This window comes from Neodiprion pinetum, chromosome 1, assembly GCF_021155775.2.
Source record: "Neodiprion pinetum isolate iyNeoPine1 chromosome 1, iyNeoPine1.2, whole genome shotgun sequence".
NCBI classification, from domain to species: Eukaryota; Metazoa; Arthropoda; class Insecta; order Hymenoptera; family Diprionidae; genus Neodiprion; species Neodiprion pinetum.
Window position 1 is genome coordinate 14,517,635 of NC_060232.1, and position 18,386 is coordinate 14,536,020.

An 18,386-nucleotide genomic window follows, 5' to 3' on the forward strand; every position below is an offset into this window, starting at 1 on the left:
ATCCTTCAGTGGTTATGTTTTTTATGACGGAACAAAAGTAGTAGTCAAACCTTAGATGCGGGTAATTTTTTTTAGTACCAAAAATCTATATTAAAATGCGTAAAAACTCATTTTTCCAAAAATAGCTTTTACGAACTTCGCCACAGATTTTTTGCTACTAAAAAAAATCGCATGCATCTCAAATTTGACTAAAACTTTTGTTTTGCCATACAGAACATAGCCACCGAAGGATTTAAGGATACTCATCTCTATTTTTAAATTCCCGAAAATTGCCATGTTTCCGCTTTTTTCAAAATTTCAAAGACGTTGAGGCAGTAGTAGAAAAAAATTTTTAGCCCAGCTCTTTCGTGTAAGCTAATTTTTAGTGAAAAAGTAAAAATCGAATTATAAAAAAAGACCCTTTTTTGAAACGTCCTAATATATATTGTAACGTTCGTTGACGTTACGGAAATAAAATATGGATCCGCAAGTTTAATTATCAAGTCAAAATCAAGAGCGTGAATAAAATGTTCTGAAAATGCTTTAATTGCGCAATATGTGTTTCTCGTTTAAAGTCTGAAACAAGACTGTTTTTACAATAATGTTGGTTGACGCAGCAACCTTATTCTTTTGAAAGACATAAGAGGTTTATAAACGTCTTTTATCTATGATGACTACTAGATCATTAAAAGGGGGCAAAACGGGTGATTTCACCCTTTGTAACACTTCTTCCCCCCGATCAAAAGAGTCGTCCCGACTCGGGAAAGATAAAACAATTATAAAAGTGATCTAGCAGTCAGTGCTCAATGGTGAGTTGGAGCTGTGACTCTAAAAATTTAAAGACTCCCTTTTTTACCATCTGGCATTTGCCCACAGACTTGAGGTAAACCACAGAAAACCTTGAGCAAATAGTTGAGCGTTGAATAATTTCAAAATTTATGTGCCTTGTTTTTATAAAGGTAAGTGTTATTGAGTGTTGTGTGGCTTCATGAATTTGAAGTTTGTTGAGAAAGTGAGTTTATCCAACTCGTATCTCCCGCGCCTGCGTGCGCTGTATGGGAGGTGCAGTGTGTGTGGTTGACGAGAGGAGCGCTGTTGTGCACGGATGTGCGTAGAGCGTTTTAGTCTTCCGGCAAAGGAGAGCGAGTAACCACGTCGTTTGCTTATGTATCAATCAAGTTTATGATCGAGTTTCATCCAAACATTATCGTCAACTAATTAATACGGAAACCTTTTCCTTCTCATCCGAAATATCCCAACAGGTTATGGGCCCAGGACGTTTCGAGAGGAATTGTGTATTAATCAGTTATTTTTCGTCGAGTTGCTAGGCGAAAATGTCGGACGATTTTTCGGTGAGACGCGTCGAGAAGCTCGATGGCTTGAATTTCCTAACGTGGAAATTTGAGATGGAGGCAGTGTTTCGAGCGGCGAAAGTGCATAGTGTCGTGGACGGTTCGGACGTGCCGGCGGCGGAGGCCACAGCGGCGGTAAAGAGCGGGTGGGAAGAGAAAGATGCGAAAGCGAAAGTGCTGATCTCGACGTCGATCGAGAGGTCGCAGTTGATTTCTCTTATAACGTGCGGAACCGCGAAAGAAATGTGGGACGCGTTGTCTAGACAGTACGATCAAACGTCGTAGTCGAGCAAGTTGCATTTGCTAAACAAGTTTCACGCGTATCGAATGGAATCGGGTGACACGGTGGTGCAACATGTTGCGAAAATTAAAAATATGGCGTTGCAACTAAGGAATGTCGGTGCAGTAGTGCCCGACGACACCGTGATGGCGAAAATTCTTTCGGGTTAGCCACCGAGTTACAACGGGTTTAAGACGGCGTGGGACAATATCGACAGTGCGAAACAGACGATTCAAAGCTTAACAGAGCGACTCGTGCGCGAGGAATCAAGGCACGTGACGAGTGGTGACGCAGTCGAGGTATTGGCCGCGATCAAGAGCGGCGGTACGAAGAAAAAAACGCAGAGCTCGAAACCAAAGAAGGACCTGAAAAACATAAAGTGTTTTAAGTGTCACGAAAAAGGCCATTTGTAACGTGACTGCCCTCGGAAGACCAGTGGTGGGGGAAAAGCCAAAGATGGAGATGAAACAAAGAAGTTTGTGCTCGTGGCAAACGTGAAAAATGGTGGATTGACGACGTCGAATGGACGCGTCGGTATCTCGGACGAACAAGTGCGACGCTTACTCGAGGTCGATAAAGCAGAAATCTGGATTGGCGACAGCGGGGCTTCTCGTCATCTTACTTATCGGCGTGAGTGGTTCGTAAATCTCCGCACGGGTGTTGGTGGCTCGGTCGTACTCGGTAACGGCTACGAGTGTAACATCGAGGGAGAGGGCGATATCGAACTCGAAGCTTTTGTCGATGGTCGATGGAATTCTGTGCAGTTCGAGAAAGTGTTGTATGATCCGGAGATGAAGAAAAATCTGTTAGCGTTGGGAGCCTGTGCCAAGAAAGGTTGTTTTATCGGGATCGACGAGGAGAGTGTAACAGTGACGTTGAAGGATGAAATAGTGATGACTGGTGTGTGTCTCGGCAACTCGATTTATTAAATGCTTGTTCGCGTGGTGTTACCGACAGAGTCGATGGAAGTCAATGTATCGACGGCCGATCTGAAAAAGTGGCATGAGCGTTTAGGACATGTTGGTACGCGTGCTCTCGAGGACATGGTGAAAAATGAACGTGTGACTGGCGTGAAGCTAAAGAACGTCGGAAAATTTTTCTGTGAGCCCTGTCAGCTTGGAAAAGCACACCGACAGCCGTTTAAAGAGAGTTCGAGGTCGCGAGAACTGAAGCCGGGTGAGTGCGTGCATACCGACGTGTGTGGACCGATTCAGGTGAATTCACAGGGAGGCGCTAGCTATTTCGTTACGTTCATCGACGAAGTTTCGAATTTTTGTCATGTGGACTTTCTTCGTCACAAGGATGAAGTGCTCGAAAAATTCAAGGCTTACGATAAAATGGTCGAGAACAAGTTCGGCGCGAAGCTGAAGATCGTGAGGTCGGACAATGGCGGTGAATATAAGAACAAAAGGTTTGCCGCGTACCTGAAAGAACGAGGGATAGTTATGGAAAATTCAGCACCACACACGCCGGAACAAAACGGGAAGGCCGAGAGAGCAAATCGTACGATTTTTGAGAGTGCGAGGACGATGCTTCGGGCGACGAATTTTTCCAAGGCGCTGTGGGCTGAAGCCGTAAGTACGGCGGTCTATGTTCTCAACAGGACGACCCATTCGAGCAGAGAAAATATAAAAACAGCGTTCGAAGAGTGGACCGGAAGGAAGCCAGAGCTGGGACACGTACGAGTTTTCGGGTCGATTGCGTATGCGCATATCCCGAAACAATCTCGCAAGAAGCTCGACGACAAGGCGAAAAAGTTGGTACTGGTGGGATACCAGGACGAATCCTCGAACTATCGATTGTACGATCTGAAGAAGAAATCGATAGTTGTGTCTCGCGATGTCGTGTTTAACGAAACTTTTGCTGACGAGAGTACGAGCTTGGGGAGTCCGAAGAAGAGTCGCTGAAATTCAGTAAAGAAAATGAGGCGTCTGATGGATCGGACGTGGAAGCTGAGTGCGACGAGCAGCGAGAGGGTCAACGCAACGAACAGCGGAACGAGGAAGCAGAGGCCGAGGATCGTGGAGAACCTGTCGGAAGTCAACTCAGGGATCGGAGACTGATTCGACCGCCCAACATGTATCTATACGACATTGATTTTGCGGAGTGCAAGGCACCTACAACATTCCGAGAGGCTGTAAACGGACCTGATGGGGCAAAATGGTCGGAGGCCATTAATCAGGAGCTGCTCGCTCACGATGAAAACCGAACTTGGACCGTGGTCGTCAAGAAGTCGAACAATAAACTGATAGACTCAAAATGGGTGTTCAAGGTCGTTCAGGGGTCAGCAACGGGTGAGTGTCGATACAATGCACGTCTGTGCGCCCGAGGTTTTTTGCAGTGAGAGGGTGTAGAGTACAATGAGACGTTCGCGCCCGTCATTCGTTATGACTCTCTTCGGGCATTTCTGGCAAAGACGACGCAAGAGGATTACGAGCTGGCACAGTTCGACGTCTGCACGGCCTTTCTCTATGTCGAACTCGAAGAGGACATTTTTATAAAAATTCCCGAGGGCCTTCTCGTCGAAGGAAGTGCGGAAGGGCGTGGCGAATATGTGTGCAAATTAAACAAGTCGCTCTACGGATTGAAACAGGCACCCAGGTGCTGGAACTTCAAATTTACTGAATTTTTAAAGAAATTCAGTTTATCCCAGGGTAGTGCGGATCAGTGCATATTTAAGGGGTGCGTCGAGAATGAGAATGTCTTCCTGGCATTGTTTGTCGACGATGGCCTTGTGGCTGCGAAAACGAATCAAGTGCTCGGTGTCGTGCTAGGCCACTTAAAGAGTGCGTTTAAGACAACAATCGGTGACGCGTCGCGATTCGTAGGCTTGCAGATCAAACGAAATCGTGTTAAGAAATCGATGTTCGTGCACCAGTCCGAGTATGCTGAAAAAATGTTAGAAAAGTTTGGTATGCTGAATGCGAAAAGTGTGTGTGTGCCTGCTGATCCTAATGTCACGTTGTATCCGGTAGAGCATGAAAACGAGTATGAGGATGTGCCGTATCGAGAAGCGGTCGGGTCGCTAATGTTTTTAGCGGTTGGATCTCGTCCCGATATCGCGTTTGCGGTTAATCTAGTCTCGAAGTACCTGAATAAACATAGTCGCGCGCACTGGATGGCTGCAAAGAGAATCTTTGCTTATCTAGTCGGTACACGGGGACGAGGTATACTTTACAAGAGTGGCGGAAATGAATCAGAGCTAATCGGGTATTGTGATGCTGATTTTGCGGGCGACATAGCAACACGTCGATCGACGACCAGGTACGCGTTTATGTTCGCAAACGGGTTAGTTTCGTGGTCGAGCCAGCGGCAAAAAATTGTAACGCTTAGCACCACGGAGTCGGAGTACGTGGCTGCGACAGCTGCTGCACGTGAGGCTGTTTGGCTAAGGAAATTATTCGAGGAGCTCGGTGTGCAAAATAGTAAACCGATGGTAATCTGGATCGACAATCAAAGCGCGATTAGGCTTGTGAAAAATCCAGAGTACCATAAGCGCACAAAACACATAGACATCAAGTTTCATTATGTACGTGAGAAAGTAGCTAGTCGAGACATCGAAGTGAAATATGTGAAGTGAAAGGGCGGCTAGGTGGTCTAGTGGAGTAAGGCTCCGGTAAAGCATCGCTAGATACCAGGTTCGATTCCTGGCTCCGTCGTTAATTTTTCGAATTTACCAGTAGTTCAAAAATTATATACGTTTCACAAAATGAAATATGTTCTTACTGAGGGCCAAAGAACCGATATATTTACTAAAGCGTTGTCGAGAAAGCAATTTCAGTTGTTGTCTAGTCTGTTAGCAATAACGAGTTCTCAAACGGTGAGTGTGTTGAGAAAGTGAGTTTATCAAACTCGTATCTCCCACGCCTGCGTGCGCTGTAAGGGAGGTGCAGTGTGTGTGGTTGACGAGAGGAGCGCTGGTGTGCACGGATGTGCGTAGAGCGTTTTAGTCTGCCGGCGAAGAAGAGCGAGTAACCACGTCGTTTGCTTATGTATCAATAAAGTTTATTATCGAGTTTCATCCAAACATTATCGTCAACTAATTAATACGGAAACCTTTTCCTTCTCATCCGAAATATCCCAAAAAAGTTATCAGCATCGGTCCAGATCGATGTCGAAAAGAAATCCAATCCTCTTCTTGAAGGATTGCCCAAACGAAACAGGTTCGGGTGAAACCATCGAGGCGGGAACCGAAAATTCCAGGACCAAATGGGATAAAGACAGACTCCTTTTCACAGGAAATAGGGAAATAGATGGGTGACTGATCCTAATCTTCTTAAGAAACAGCTCACCCTAGAGTTTGGAAGGACAAATGTGACTGATGGTATAACAATTCAAAAGCACTAAGTGAATTTGGAAGTGAATCGGGGAAAGATTGGATGGGAAAAGGCTGTGTCAGGTAACCTGAAAAAGTACTCACAAAAACTGACACTTAAGGTTAATAAAATGTGAAAATCAAGCAATCGCTCATCGACCTCGAAAAATAATCGTGGCTCTTTTCACATTTCAAAAGAAACCAAAGCCTATCCGACACAAAACTCGATTCCAGAGAAAAACGTTCTAGAAAAACTTGGTCGGCTGTAGCTTCTGCATTTATAACCAAAACAGGAGCCGATAAAGAAGAAAAGGTTTGATTTACTAGCCAATCCTCATGAACCTCATGTAATAGTTCTGAGTAGCTCTAAAGAAATGCTCAATTCCTCCTCACGAGAACGGAAACTAACTCGAGCAAAAGAAGTTTCTGGGGAAACTCGCAAATAAACAATTAAGTCCACTCTGAGTTCAGACGAGCGAATGAGAAGATCGACATTTTTCGTTGCTTGCCTCAATAAAAAAAATCCATAGAATCATTTATCAAGGTCTCATTACCCAAATGTACAATAATTTCAATATTAAAGTAGCATTCAGACAATTTTGTAACACTGAAAAAAGTTTAGACCAATAAAACTGATCCCACACGTAACACTTGAGTAATGTAAAAAAATGTTACATGGCAGATACCTGCTCCGCAATCTGATTTTAGAGAGGAATTATGGTAGCGTAGCATTCAAAAATGTCTGTGTTGTGATTTTATGGAGAAACCATGATAGCGCTGGCACTCAAAATTATGTGCGGTGTATGTACTAATCATGGCATCGCAGGGTCTGAAAAACAGTTTTCTTTATGTGCGGGTTGAAAAATCTAACAGTGAGGTTCCAACGACTAAAATGTTTAGAACTAAAATTATTTTTATGAGTAAGAATTTCTTCTCTGCATGCACGATGTAAGGAGACTGTAGTGTGTAGATGTTATGTTTACCCTTTCAATCCTTTGCTTCCGATGAGAAGCCCGTAAGACGGCAATGCCGTCTAATAAATGAGATGCGGGTGTGCAAATCATTAATCTAGGAGAGAATTTTGTTGAAAATATGTAAATTTGAACAACTGGTGAATTTGAAAAATTAACGACGGAGCCAGGAATCGAACCTGGTATTTAGAGATGCTTTACCGGAGACTTACTCCACTAGACCACCTAGCCGCCCTGACTCTGTTGTCGTTAATTTCTCTCATAACCAGTGAGTTCAAATTTGTTTTCCTGTGCCCGATTTATGTATGAGTAAGAATTTCTTCTCTGCATGCACGATGTAAGGAGACTGTAGTGTGTAGATGTTATGTTTACCCTTTCAATCCTTTGCTTCCGATGAGAAGCCCGTAAGACGGCAATGCCGTCTAATAAATGAGATGCGGGTAAACATAACATCTACACACTACAGTCTCCTTACATCGTGCATGCAGAGAAGAAATTCTTACTCAAACATAAATCGGGCACAGGAAAACAAATTTGAACTCACTGGTTATGAGAGAAATTAACGACAACAGAGTCAGGGCGGCTAGGTGGTCTAGTGGAGTAAGTCTCCGGTAAAGCATCTCTAGATACCAGGTTCGATTCCTGGCTCCGTCGTTAATTTTTCAAATTCACCAGTTGTTCAAATTTACATATTTTCAACTAAAATTATTTTTACTTAAATGTATTTATATTCTTTCAAATAAACACAATTGTACATACCTTGAAAGACTTAGGACCATTTAACTTTTCATTAAAAAGTAGCGCTTTTTGCTGGAGGATAGGGCCCCTAGTAGGCTGTCCCGAGCGGCGTTTTTGGCAGAACCGTATATGCAAAGCTTTGTCGACTTCGGGAAAACTCGTCGTTTTCAATGATTTTTTTTTTCACGAGTCTCGGATTCTCGAGAGCATGAATTCTTAAAACCGTTTTTTATTTCTGAATTGACCAAACACTTAATGGTGCTATGGCGTATTCTTGGGCGACGGCCACGGAAGCCTCCCCTCCTTTCACCTTTCCGTTAATAAATAATCGCTCATTGTTAGTTAGACGTTTACGTTTAGCCGGTACTGCCATGACGTTTACATAACCTCCAAGATGCTCCTTGTATGCCACTATTAATGTGTGCCATGCTACAGGTCTAACCGCGGAGACCTGAAGCGACCCCCATTATTTCCCACCACGCGGCAAACCGATCGATAAATGTAACATGGTGGGGACTGTCGTTTAAATCGAAGGCCGTTAAATCGAGGTTGTAGTGTAGCTGGAGAATACTGGTTGGTTGAGTGGTAATGCCGAACTAACTGATGCTTCTGGAAATTTCGACGTTGTTTTACCGTTGAATTATGTGCTGGGCTTCGCCAAGGATTATTGTCGAGTCGTCATCAATGCTAAACATGAGTTGGTTCTCATACGTTCCAACACCGGTTTGAATATTGTGATTTAGATCACGCCGACGGAAAACTTTAAAATTACCCTAAATAAAATCGAATGGTTGCTGCCCTACATCAAACTTGCCGATAAATCGAAAATCCAGCTACTGAACTACATTGCCAAGGATCCGGCCATATCCATGAGTTTTCGTTCTTGGGAAACGTACGTGTATCCGATGCTCCCGTCAACAACGCGGCATGTGTGGGCAGGTAAGCATCGACACAGTTGGAGAAGCCGAGATATGTCGTTCTGGGATTCCAAATTGCAAGGAGAAACGATCCCCAGAAAAATGCCAGTGAATTTGATCGTTGCCGAATCAGAGACGTAAAACTCTTCGAACGACCTACTACAACAAAGAAGCCGAACCTTTGCTATCAAAGCGTGAATTTATTAATCAAGCTCCCCTTATCGTTATCGATTGTTCGAAACAGAATGAATCGTTGAAAACCGGACCGGTGGATATTCGATTGGGATTTGAAGCGAGCGTGGAATTTCCCACAAACACTGCAGCCTATTGCATGATCTTGCTCGATCGTATTGTCGAGTACAGCCTGATGAGTGGCACAGTAAGGAAATTAGTGTAAGTAATTTTGGAATAGGATGTTTAATTATGATTGCGTGAATAAGGAAAAATGTGTGTAATTTATTTGTTCAATTGAAAATAAGACAATCTATTATCATTATTACATATAAGCTGAAAACAGGATGTAATTTCTGATAAATAAAAAACATCTATTCAAAGCATCCAACCGTTATATTTTGAAACGTTCTATTTCACCCAACCACATGATAAAAAAGAGTAGCTATCTTGCAGCGAGCATTGGAAATAACGCGGTCGATCGATGGAATATCGATTGATCGATAATGTGGTGGGGCGCCACATGCGACAAACCTGCGGCAACACTCAATAACACCAACTGTCAGTAAGGTCGGTTACAATTCCGTCTGTAAAATGTGCGCCATCTGGCTGTAAAAATTTGAATTGTCTGCTCATTCGACGGCAAAAAAATCAAAGTGGCTGCTTATCCGACAACACGAAAATTTTAACGTCAATCTGTCTGTCGGTAAAGCCGAGTAAAAATACAGGTAGCGCAATCTATGTTAACGCTCCAGTCGCTAACAATATCGTAGGTAAGGCTTACTATCGCGGAGGTAACATATCGACTGTCAATAAGGTAGGAATCGTGGCTATTCTGTCAGTACGCCGCCATTTTATGATTTAGAACTCTTATATGTACACTACTTATAACGAAATAAAAAGAAAACAATTATTTTGGTAGAAAAATACTGTATACATATGCAAGTCCCGGTTCATCATGCATCGCGCGATATGTTGACCATAATTACGCAAATTGGTTTGTATCGATATACGAAATCAACCGAAGGAGTTGACTAGGGTCTGGGAGAATTGCAAAAAACGATTGAGGATTGTTTACGAAACATTCCAGGAATGATTGCCATATATTTGGATAACGTATACGTTACGGGTAAAACAGACGAAGAGCATATTGATACGCTGTATGGAGTTTTGCAACGATTAGAAGAATATGGACTTCGGGTCAATGTTAATAAGTGTGATTTTATGAAGGAATAATTGTTAATTCTTCGGTTCGTAATTCGAAAAGGTGAACTATGTACTTCGCAAAGTAAAGTAGACGCAATCATAAACGCGCCGGTTCCAACAAATAAAAAGCAATTGTTATCGTTTTTAGGACTTATAACGTATTACGAACGTTTTTCGCCTGATCGAGCATCGCGACTGAAACCGTTGTATGAGCTAACTGAAAATGCAGAATTCGTATGGAATGCTGAATCTAACAAAGCGTATTGTTGGTTGAAAAGTGAGATCGTATCACCTAAAGTGTTGACAAATTATGACCCGACCAAGGAACTGGTGCTAGCGTGAGACGCTTCGAAGCACGGGCTTGCGGCGATATTGTTACACCGTTATGCTAACGGAGTCGAAAAACCCATTGCATTTGCGTCAAAAATTATCCAGGAAAAAGAGTTAAATAGAGCCATTATTGATAAGGAGGCTGGCGCAATCGTCTACGGGTTTAAAAAGTTTTATAATTATGTATATGGTAGAGACATCACTTTGGAAACAGACCATAAACCGTTGGTATATATTTTTGGACCGAATCAGGAAATCTCATTGACCGTAGCCAGCCGACCTCAAAGATGGGCCTATTTTTTGTCGCATTTTACATATAAGATTGAATATGTTAACACGAAAAAGAATGGCAATTGCGATGCATTGTCAAGATTAACGATGGAGGATACCACACCGGTTTTCAATAATGATTTTGTATCGTTGAATTACATTGCTCAGGAGTTGAAAGTGCTAACAGCGAAAGACATAGCAACAGATATGGTAAAAGATAAAATATTGAGTTAAATAAGTAAATTTTTGAAAAGCGAATAGCCAAAACGTGAAGAGTTGAATGAAATTGAGCAAAAATATTACGCGAAACGAAATGATCTATACATTGAAAAAGATTGCATCTTCTGGGGTTACCGTGTGGTCGTACTCAAAAGTGTCAGATCTCAAATTCTTAAAGAAATTCATGATTCGCACCTTGGGATAGTAAGGATGAAAACACGGGCACGATCATACGTGTGGTGGCCTAATATCGATGTACACTTAGAAGAAATAGCAGCTACGTGTAAAGTGTGTATGCGTGAAAGGAAGGCACCGCCAAAAGTACCGCTTAACCCATGGCCCGCACCAGATAAAGTTGGAGCAGGATCCACAGTGATTTTTTAGGACCGTTTCATGGCCATATGTTCATGATAGTAGCTCATGCATATAGTAAATGGCCAGAAATTTTTGACAAGAAAATGAATATACAGACCAGTAAAGCAATAGCTCAGTTTGAAAAACTTTTCTCGCGATTTGGACTGCCATGCCGAGCCATTTAGTGACTGACAATGGTCGTCGGTATACGAGTACCGAATTTGAAACGTTCACAAAAATAAACGGAGTAAAGCACACGTTTTCAGCACCGTACCACCCCGCAACCAATGGCGCTGTAGAAAACTTCATAGGAACATTTAAAGACAAGATTAATAAAATGGTCAAATCGGGTAAGCAGCTTGATGAAGCTGTTAATAAATTTTTGTTCGACTACAGAAGCACTGAGTACTGCTCTACTGGTCGATCGACATCATGGGTATTGTACAAGCGGGAACTACAAAAAAATTTGACTTGTTAAAACCTAACGTATCGGATGTGATACAAAATGCGCAGCTACAGCAAACGCTGAGCCGTAAAGGGTCACGTAATGTAACATTTGTACAGGGGGAGAGAGTGTGGGTAGAAGACTACTCAAAAAATTCAGAGAAAAGAATTCCGGCGATAATAACGGCGCAACTGTCACCAGTGAACTTTGAGGTCGAGGTTTCTCCGGGAAAATTACGGAAAAGACATGTTGAGCAAATCTTAAAGTACAAAGAAGTAAAGAATGCGAATATGGATAAGGTTACCCCAGAGGAAGCCCAACTGGAGGGTACAGTAGCGAGACGGATATCAAAATGATTGGGGACCATCCATAAATTACGTCACACGTTAATGGGGGGGGGGGGGGGAGGGTATCATTGCAATGTGACATAGTGTGACAAGTGACAGGGGGGTCAAAAGCTTTGTGACGTCACATGTTAAAATTTAAAATACTAAAACACGAAATTTATATATAAAGATTATTGAATAAAAGTAAGAAAAACATGAAAATAATTGTTTTCTTTTGATTATTTTTAAATACATGCATAAATTCAAAAAATTTGTGACGTCACATCAGGGGGGAGGAGGTTATAAACATGTGACAACCTGTGACAAGGATGGGGGGAGGGGTTTAAAAGTTCTAAAATTCGTGTGACGTAATTTATGGATGGCCCCTTAGCTAATAAGAAACGGGGAAATTAAAAAGCATCTTGTTAAGGAAGAGGAAATTGTGATGTATTATAATATCAATAATATGGGTCGATAAACGTGTCGATCGACACATCGATGTGTATGGTGGGCGACGCGACGGGGGGAACTACAGTGAGAGATAAAGCAAGTGCGCAGGTGTAGTCAGTTGCGTACCGTACGTGAACGAGAGCATATGTGTGATTGAGTTGTATACGATCGATTTCACTGTATTATGTATGTACTGTAACGTGGCATTTTTGATGCGCGTTCCAAACGGCTCCTCGAACCCTGGATTGAACTCGAGATTAGGGATCCCGCGGATAAGACCGTTAATCATTTCAAAGAAGAGCGCCAGGACAACGGTCACGCATCCTAGACTCTGAAAGGGAACAATTTTCGGTCTGGCGAAGACGATTTTTCAGGATTTTTGTTTATTTTTTTTTGTTTCGAGTAATTGCGGCATCATTCACGGGATCGGCGGCAAATTCGAACGACGTTACCGGATTGGATTCGCGACGGATCGCGACGGAAAGAGGGCCTCACACGAGGCTGCGGAGGAGCGTCAACGTAGAGCTCTGCCGCGATGGAACCCAAGGCGGACTAGATTCCCGTTGGTGGCCGGCGAGTCGTAGCTTCCCCCTCACCCCGCTGACGTCAGGCGAAGTCGTCACCACGCCACTGTCGAACTACGGGATACCGGAGACTGGACAACCAATCAGCACCCCGCGACAGCGGGAGTCAACGATAGCGATAAGTTAGGCTATACGAATTTCGTAACGAGAACGCCAATTAGAGCGGGAGAATATTGACCACGGATAGCGCGTATGTTCGAGGTATGTTCGAATTGCGGCTCCGAGTTGCGGAGCTCGTCACTTGAGTCCTGGCGACATTTCGCGACAGTCGAGTTTGAGAGAAATTCAAAAAAAAAAAACATCCTTAAAGTGTGTGTGCCATGGCCGAAACGGGAGTTGGCGAGTTCTTGATGTGGTTACGGAGCGGTAAGCGCTTTTGATTCTTTGCGAACGTATTTTGAGTGCAATTTAGATCGGCGCACCGGTGAACGGTTGGCCAATTCCTGGTTGAGTTAGAGTAGCACTTGAAATTTGTTAGCCGATCACCTTGTTGATGGCCGTAGCCTGAGTTGTCGCGATAACGCGTAGAGTCACTTTGGTTCCTGTAAAGTCTCAAGTAGAGCCACGGTTTAGAGTTGAGTCAATTTCGGTTGGAAAGTGAGTGTAGCCAAATTCCGCTGCACAGGGTCTCGTCGAGTCTGCATATGAAAAAAATGTCACCTCTCGTGTAGGTCGCGTATCGTAGTGCGTAGACGCTCGGATTAGCTGGACGGTTTGTGGACTTTTCGGGAATGACGACTACGACTTGAGCTCGGATGCGTAATGACACGTTATAATTAGGCATGAATAAAAAACCTTTCTAGATTTATTAATTGGTCGCGGTTAGCGCGTCGATCACGCTTTCAGCGTAGTTTTGACCTAGTGGTTTAATGTTACGTGGCGATTGGCGCCTTGGATAGTAGAGGACGGTCGCGGTTGGCGCATCGAGTCACCTTCCTTGTTTTGGGTTTTTGAATTATTGTTTGGCAGTAAAGTGGCGATTAGCGCCCGTAGGAATAAGAAATTTTCTAGATCGATTAACGATCACGGCTAGCGCGTCGAGTAAGATTTTTTTTGTTTTGGAGATATGCTTTATTATTGAGGCAGCGACTAGCGCAAGTAGGAATAAGAGGTCATCCAGATTTAGTCATTTAATTTTCTTTTTTTTCTCTGTTATATTATTTTTTTTTCTTTTGCCTGTTAAATCTAAGTAGTTGAGTATGAATCGCGAATAGCGAATTACGAATTATAATTTCTAGTGTCTAGCAGTTCAAATCGCGATGAGCGACTGTGGCCTTATTATTTCTCGTTTGTATTTTGAGTCGCAGTGAGCGACGTTTGAATAATTATTATTTTTTTTTTGTATATTTTGTTTGTTGTTAGTATTCTCAGTGGAAGAAAATATATTAGTTGATTTTACCATTGCTTCGTAAAGTAACGTGTTGGCGTACGTGTTTCGTATCTCTCTCTACCCAAAAATTACCCCTTCCCTCTCAGCGGTACTGAGATACCGAGTCCATGGTTGCGGTATAGCGCATTAATAATTTCAAGGCGTGTTGATCACGCCAGGCGCTCAACGAAACTTCGCGATTGTTTTAGATCCAGGGTACATCGTGGACGCCAAATTATTGTGCACGCGGTGAGTTCTCGGTCATTTTCTCCGAGTGACCGAGGAGCGGGAAAAATCCACGTCACAAATTGGCGCCCAACGTCAACGAACTCCAATATATATTACGTACTTTGTATTATTCATTTAATAAAGCAAATGCACTGCAATTTCAATTTAAGGTAGTGTAACATGATTTAACCCTGATCAATTTAAGTTAGAGAAAAATCTCGCAAGTTTTGATTGCAAAAGATAAAAAAAAAAGAAAATCAAAAATTCCGTGGATCATGAGATTACACAGTTTCATGATATTGTTAGGAAATAGGAAAATGAAACTCGGGAGAGGCAATCTTATGGAGAACAAGGTTTATTCCGGACTGGACGCTTCAGTAGACTGAGTACGAATGAATACAATTCACAAAGTCCGAGTAAACAGAAGATGCGCTGGCGGGGAGAAGGGATAAGCCTATCTGCCTAAGGTGTCACACGCTCCGCGTGTGTGGATGTCATAACAATATAAAAACCGTTTCGGGTATGAGGCATCAAAATTTTCAGGTAGTGAAATGTTGTCAATCGTCCAGAAAAATAAAAATGCGTAACGAATTTGTTATACGAGATTAATGTTGCGTAAAGTCTGCAATTTTAATCGAAGTCATGATATTATTTCCATGATGATTCATAGCCCAGCATTAGAACCGAGGTTGGTGGTCCAAAAATGTCATACCTGAATTTTAATGTCTGGCTTCCTCACGCGAAAATCGTCTTGAGCAAAATATTCAAAGTTGCCTTCCTGAACACTGGCAAGACAGGTAATGTTGAAGGCACATTGATCCAGTAATCGTGGCCCATACTCTTCCCAAGATACGCTCAAATTTATTTCTTCCACAACGCCAGGTTTAATTAAATGTTTGGTTTCGGAACGTTTGATGGCATTTCCAATGCGCCCAGTATAAAGGACCGCCTCTACGCAAATGATGACTGACACATGATATTCTTGACTACTGTTGTTATTTTTGGTTATCAGCGACACACTGCAAAAAGAAAAGAAAGAATTATGCAGCTAAGTTTTCAGAGTAATTTTCGTATTGTACTCAATACCTTTGTGAGGAACTGTTTACAATATGCGCCGAATAGAAAATGGCAAGAACAATTTTGCCAGCTTGAACGTGTTTCTGAGCAGAAAATGAAATCGAATAATTCAATATGTATGTAAGGCGTACAAGTGGTATATTTCGGCTGTCCGTGTATCGATCACATTGATACAAGGTTGAACGAACGCTGTAAAAATCTATAAACGTAAGTATGAAACGAATGTCATCGTGAGAAGGAGCGATATGTCATAATATTTTCGACGGGTAGTAGGCCAACCAATAAAGCAGAAAATTAGTGATTCTGTGACAAAGTAGTATTAGGATACCGACTATGCCATTACACGAAAGACAGTCCATAGTTATATTCTGTCATGTTTCTTACTCGCAACTATCATTCATTAATTTTTTATAGACATTTAAAAGCAAAAAATCGTGTGTTTTTCCTTTTTCGCTTGTAAAATCAAAACTTATGAAGCAACCTTAATGCTTTTCATAAACGAATTATATCTCGTTATCGCACGGCCCGGCACGGCCGAGTTCCCACAGCAGCTCACAGTGGGCTGAATTGCTGAAAAAGTCGGTAAAAGTACGCCAATGTTGTGATTGTAACGAAATTTTGCGTCCATACGTTTTCGAGGTCGCTAATCACGAATCAGAAGTTGAATTTGCAAAATTCAAAATGGCGGATCCAATATGGACGACCTACACCACAAAATTTCATTGGATTTGTTCTCATGGTTCTGTGGACGTGGTAGAGGATGACGATGGATGCGAATAGTTTAGATGTAGGTATTTTAGTATATATTGACGATGACTTGTACCGTTTCAAATACATAAAAATGTTTGAAATACATGTCTCATATTTCATCAAGCCACGCTTTGTACTCTTTTTTTTTTGGTTACTATTCATGACAAACCACCAAGTAAAACCTGGATATACTAAGTGTAACCTTGAGAAACCATTTTGACTCAGGAATTTAGAATGTTGATATGACATTCATTTTCAAAAACCTGGAAAACATAAGTACGAGACGTTTTACTCAAATTATATTGGATCCGCCATTTTGAATTTTGCAAATTCGACTTCAGATTCGTGATTAGCGACCTCGAAAACATATAAACACAGAATTTCGTCACAATCACAACCTTGGTGTACTTTTGCCGAATTTTTCAGCGGTTCAGCCCACTGTGCGACGCGGGGAAGCGCGTATAGTAATTGTATTTTGCGCCTCTTCCTTCAGAGATCAAATTGTAGTACCCCTCACTTGCCTCATTTGTCGCCACAAGTTTTAAAGCAAGCTTTTTTCCCGGGTTGCTATGCAACCCATATCCTGCTCCGTTGTTTATTCTCATTCTTTCGCTTTGTGTCAACGTCGTCACACGCGAAATATTAATAAAAACGCAAAAAGTCAAAAAAAAATGGGAAAGAAGAGGAATCACGATCATTCACCGTCAAGGGAAAAGAAAAAGAAGGTCTTCGCTGAGAGACTAAGAGGAATGGTGACAAATATTAACCGGAAAAATAAAAAACGTAAGTGGAGAAGATCTTAATCTGTGCTTACGGGGCGAAAATGACCACCACGAAAATTGACTCTTTCTGAAAGATCAATTACTGACAAAGATTTGTTGGTCTCGACACCTTGTTGCTATGCCAGCGATTTGATTGCTCGGCCGCGTGCTTTCGGTCTGACCGGGGCGCACGCCTTCGTCTGACGAAGGAATGCAACATGCATTGTTCAGTTTCCTGGGTCTGACCCTCGGAAATGAAATTTTTCCTTTCAATGAAAAATTGAACAATTTAAAGACGATGTAAGGCAAGTATTGGCAATTTGCCCGTTTACCTTTCAGGTTATAGATCGAGTTCGCCCCATCGTCGGGATCGCTCTCGAACCCGTCACAGGAGAAACGGCGAACGCAGACGAAGGTCAGATCGTCGCGGCCGATCTCCTGAAAATCGCTCACGATACGACATCAGTCGATCACGACGTTCAAGAAGATCTTCGCGTCACACTCGTCGCTCAGAGCGTAGCCACTCAGGTAATTCTCCTCGCTCAGAGCGTAGTCGCTCGGATCATTCTCGGCGCTCGGGTCATTCTCGTCGCTCGGGTCATTATCGTCGCTCAGAGCAGCGCCGCTCACGGCGTAGTCGCTCGGGTCATTCCCGTCGCTCAGAGCGGAGTCACTCGCGTGAAATTGGCCAGTAGCGCGATTCTGTAACTCGTTATAAGAATAACGATTCGGAACGCTATCGTAACGATAACGAATTTCGCCGCGTGTAACGACAATCTCATAACGACGGTGCGATTCCGTAACTACGAATAGCGACACTTCGACGTTACAGAATGGGATAACGAATCGTCGTTATGGATACCGACAGGAAGTGACGTATTGTGACAAATCCTTAGTAAGTAACTAGAATTTTATCGAAACTCGCCTTAAAATAGTTGAAATTCGTGCCGCGGTGGCGCGCATGAAGGTTTAAATCGAGGCGCGCACAATCACTCAGTCACAGTCAGTGCAAATCCATCGTATAGTGAACATTGTAAATATAAATATCATCATTGTTATTATATCTTAACGATCTTAACACCGTTTAATACTTTTAATAAATTTTAATACGAGTAAAAAAATTTATTTGCACTCATACTCTTAAAAGGAGCCCTTTGACCACGTGTCGTGAATCCCCATGCAGCGTTTACTGCTTCTACGTTTTCCTCACTATTCTCTTTGCATGGACCACCATTGGGTTCTTCACGTAGAACCAATATTCTGAAGAGTAAAATTATATAACTACTCCCATTTT

The 18,386-nt window shown here is 42.5% G+C and overlaps 1 protein-coding gene across 3 annotated transcripts in view; it reads right to left on the reverse strand.

The window, feature by feature from the left end:
* Tg (transglutaminase) overlaps window positions 1-18,386 on the reverse strand; it is a 519,386-nt gene that overhangs the window by 38,365 nt on the left and 462,635 nt on the right. For all 3 annotated transcript variants that reach the window (XM_046608806.2, XM_046608807.2, XM_069134516.1), the window contains exon 9: window positions 15,217-15,523. In XM_046608806.2, coding sequence (XP_046464762.1) covers window positions 15,217-15,523 — 307 coding nt within the window. The remainder of the gene's footprint in view (window positions 1-15,216; window positions 15,524-18,386) is intronic.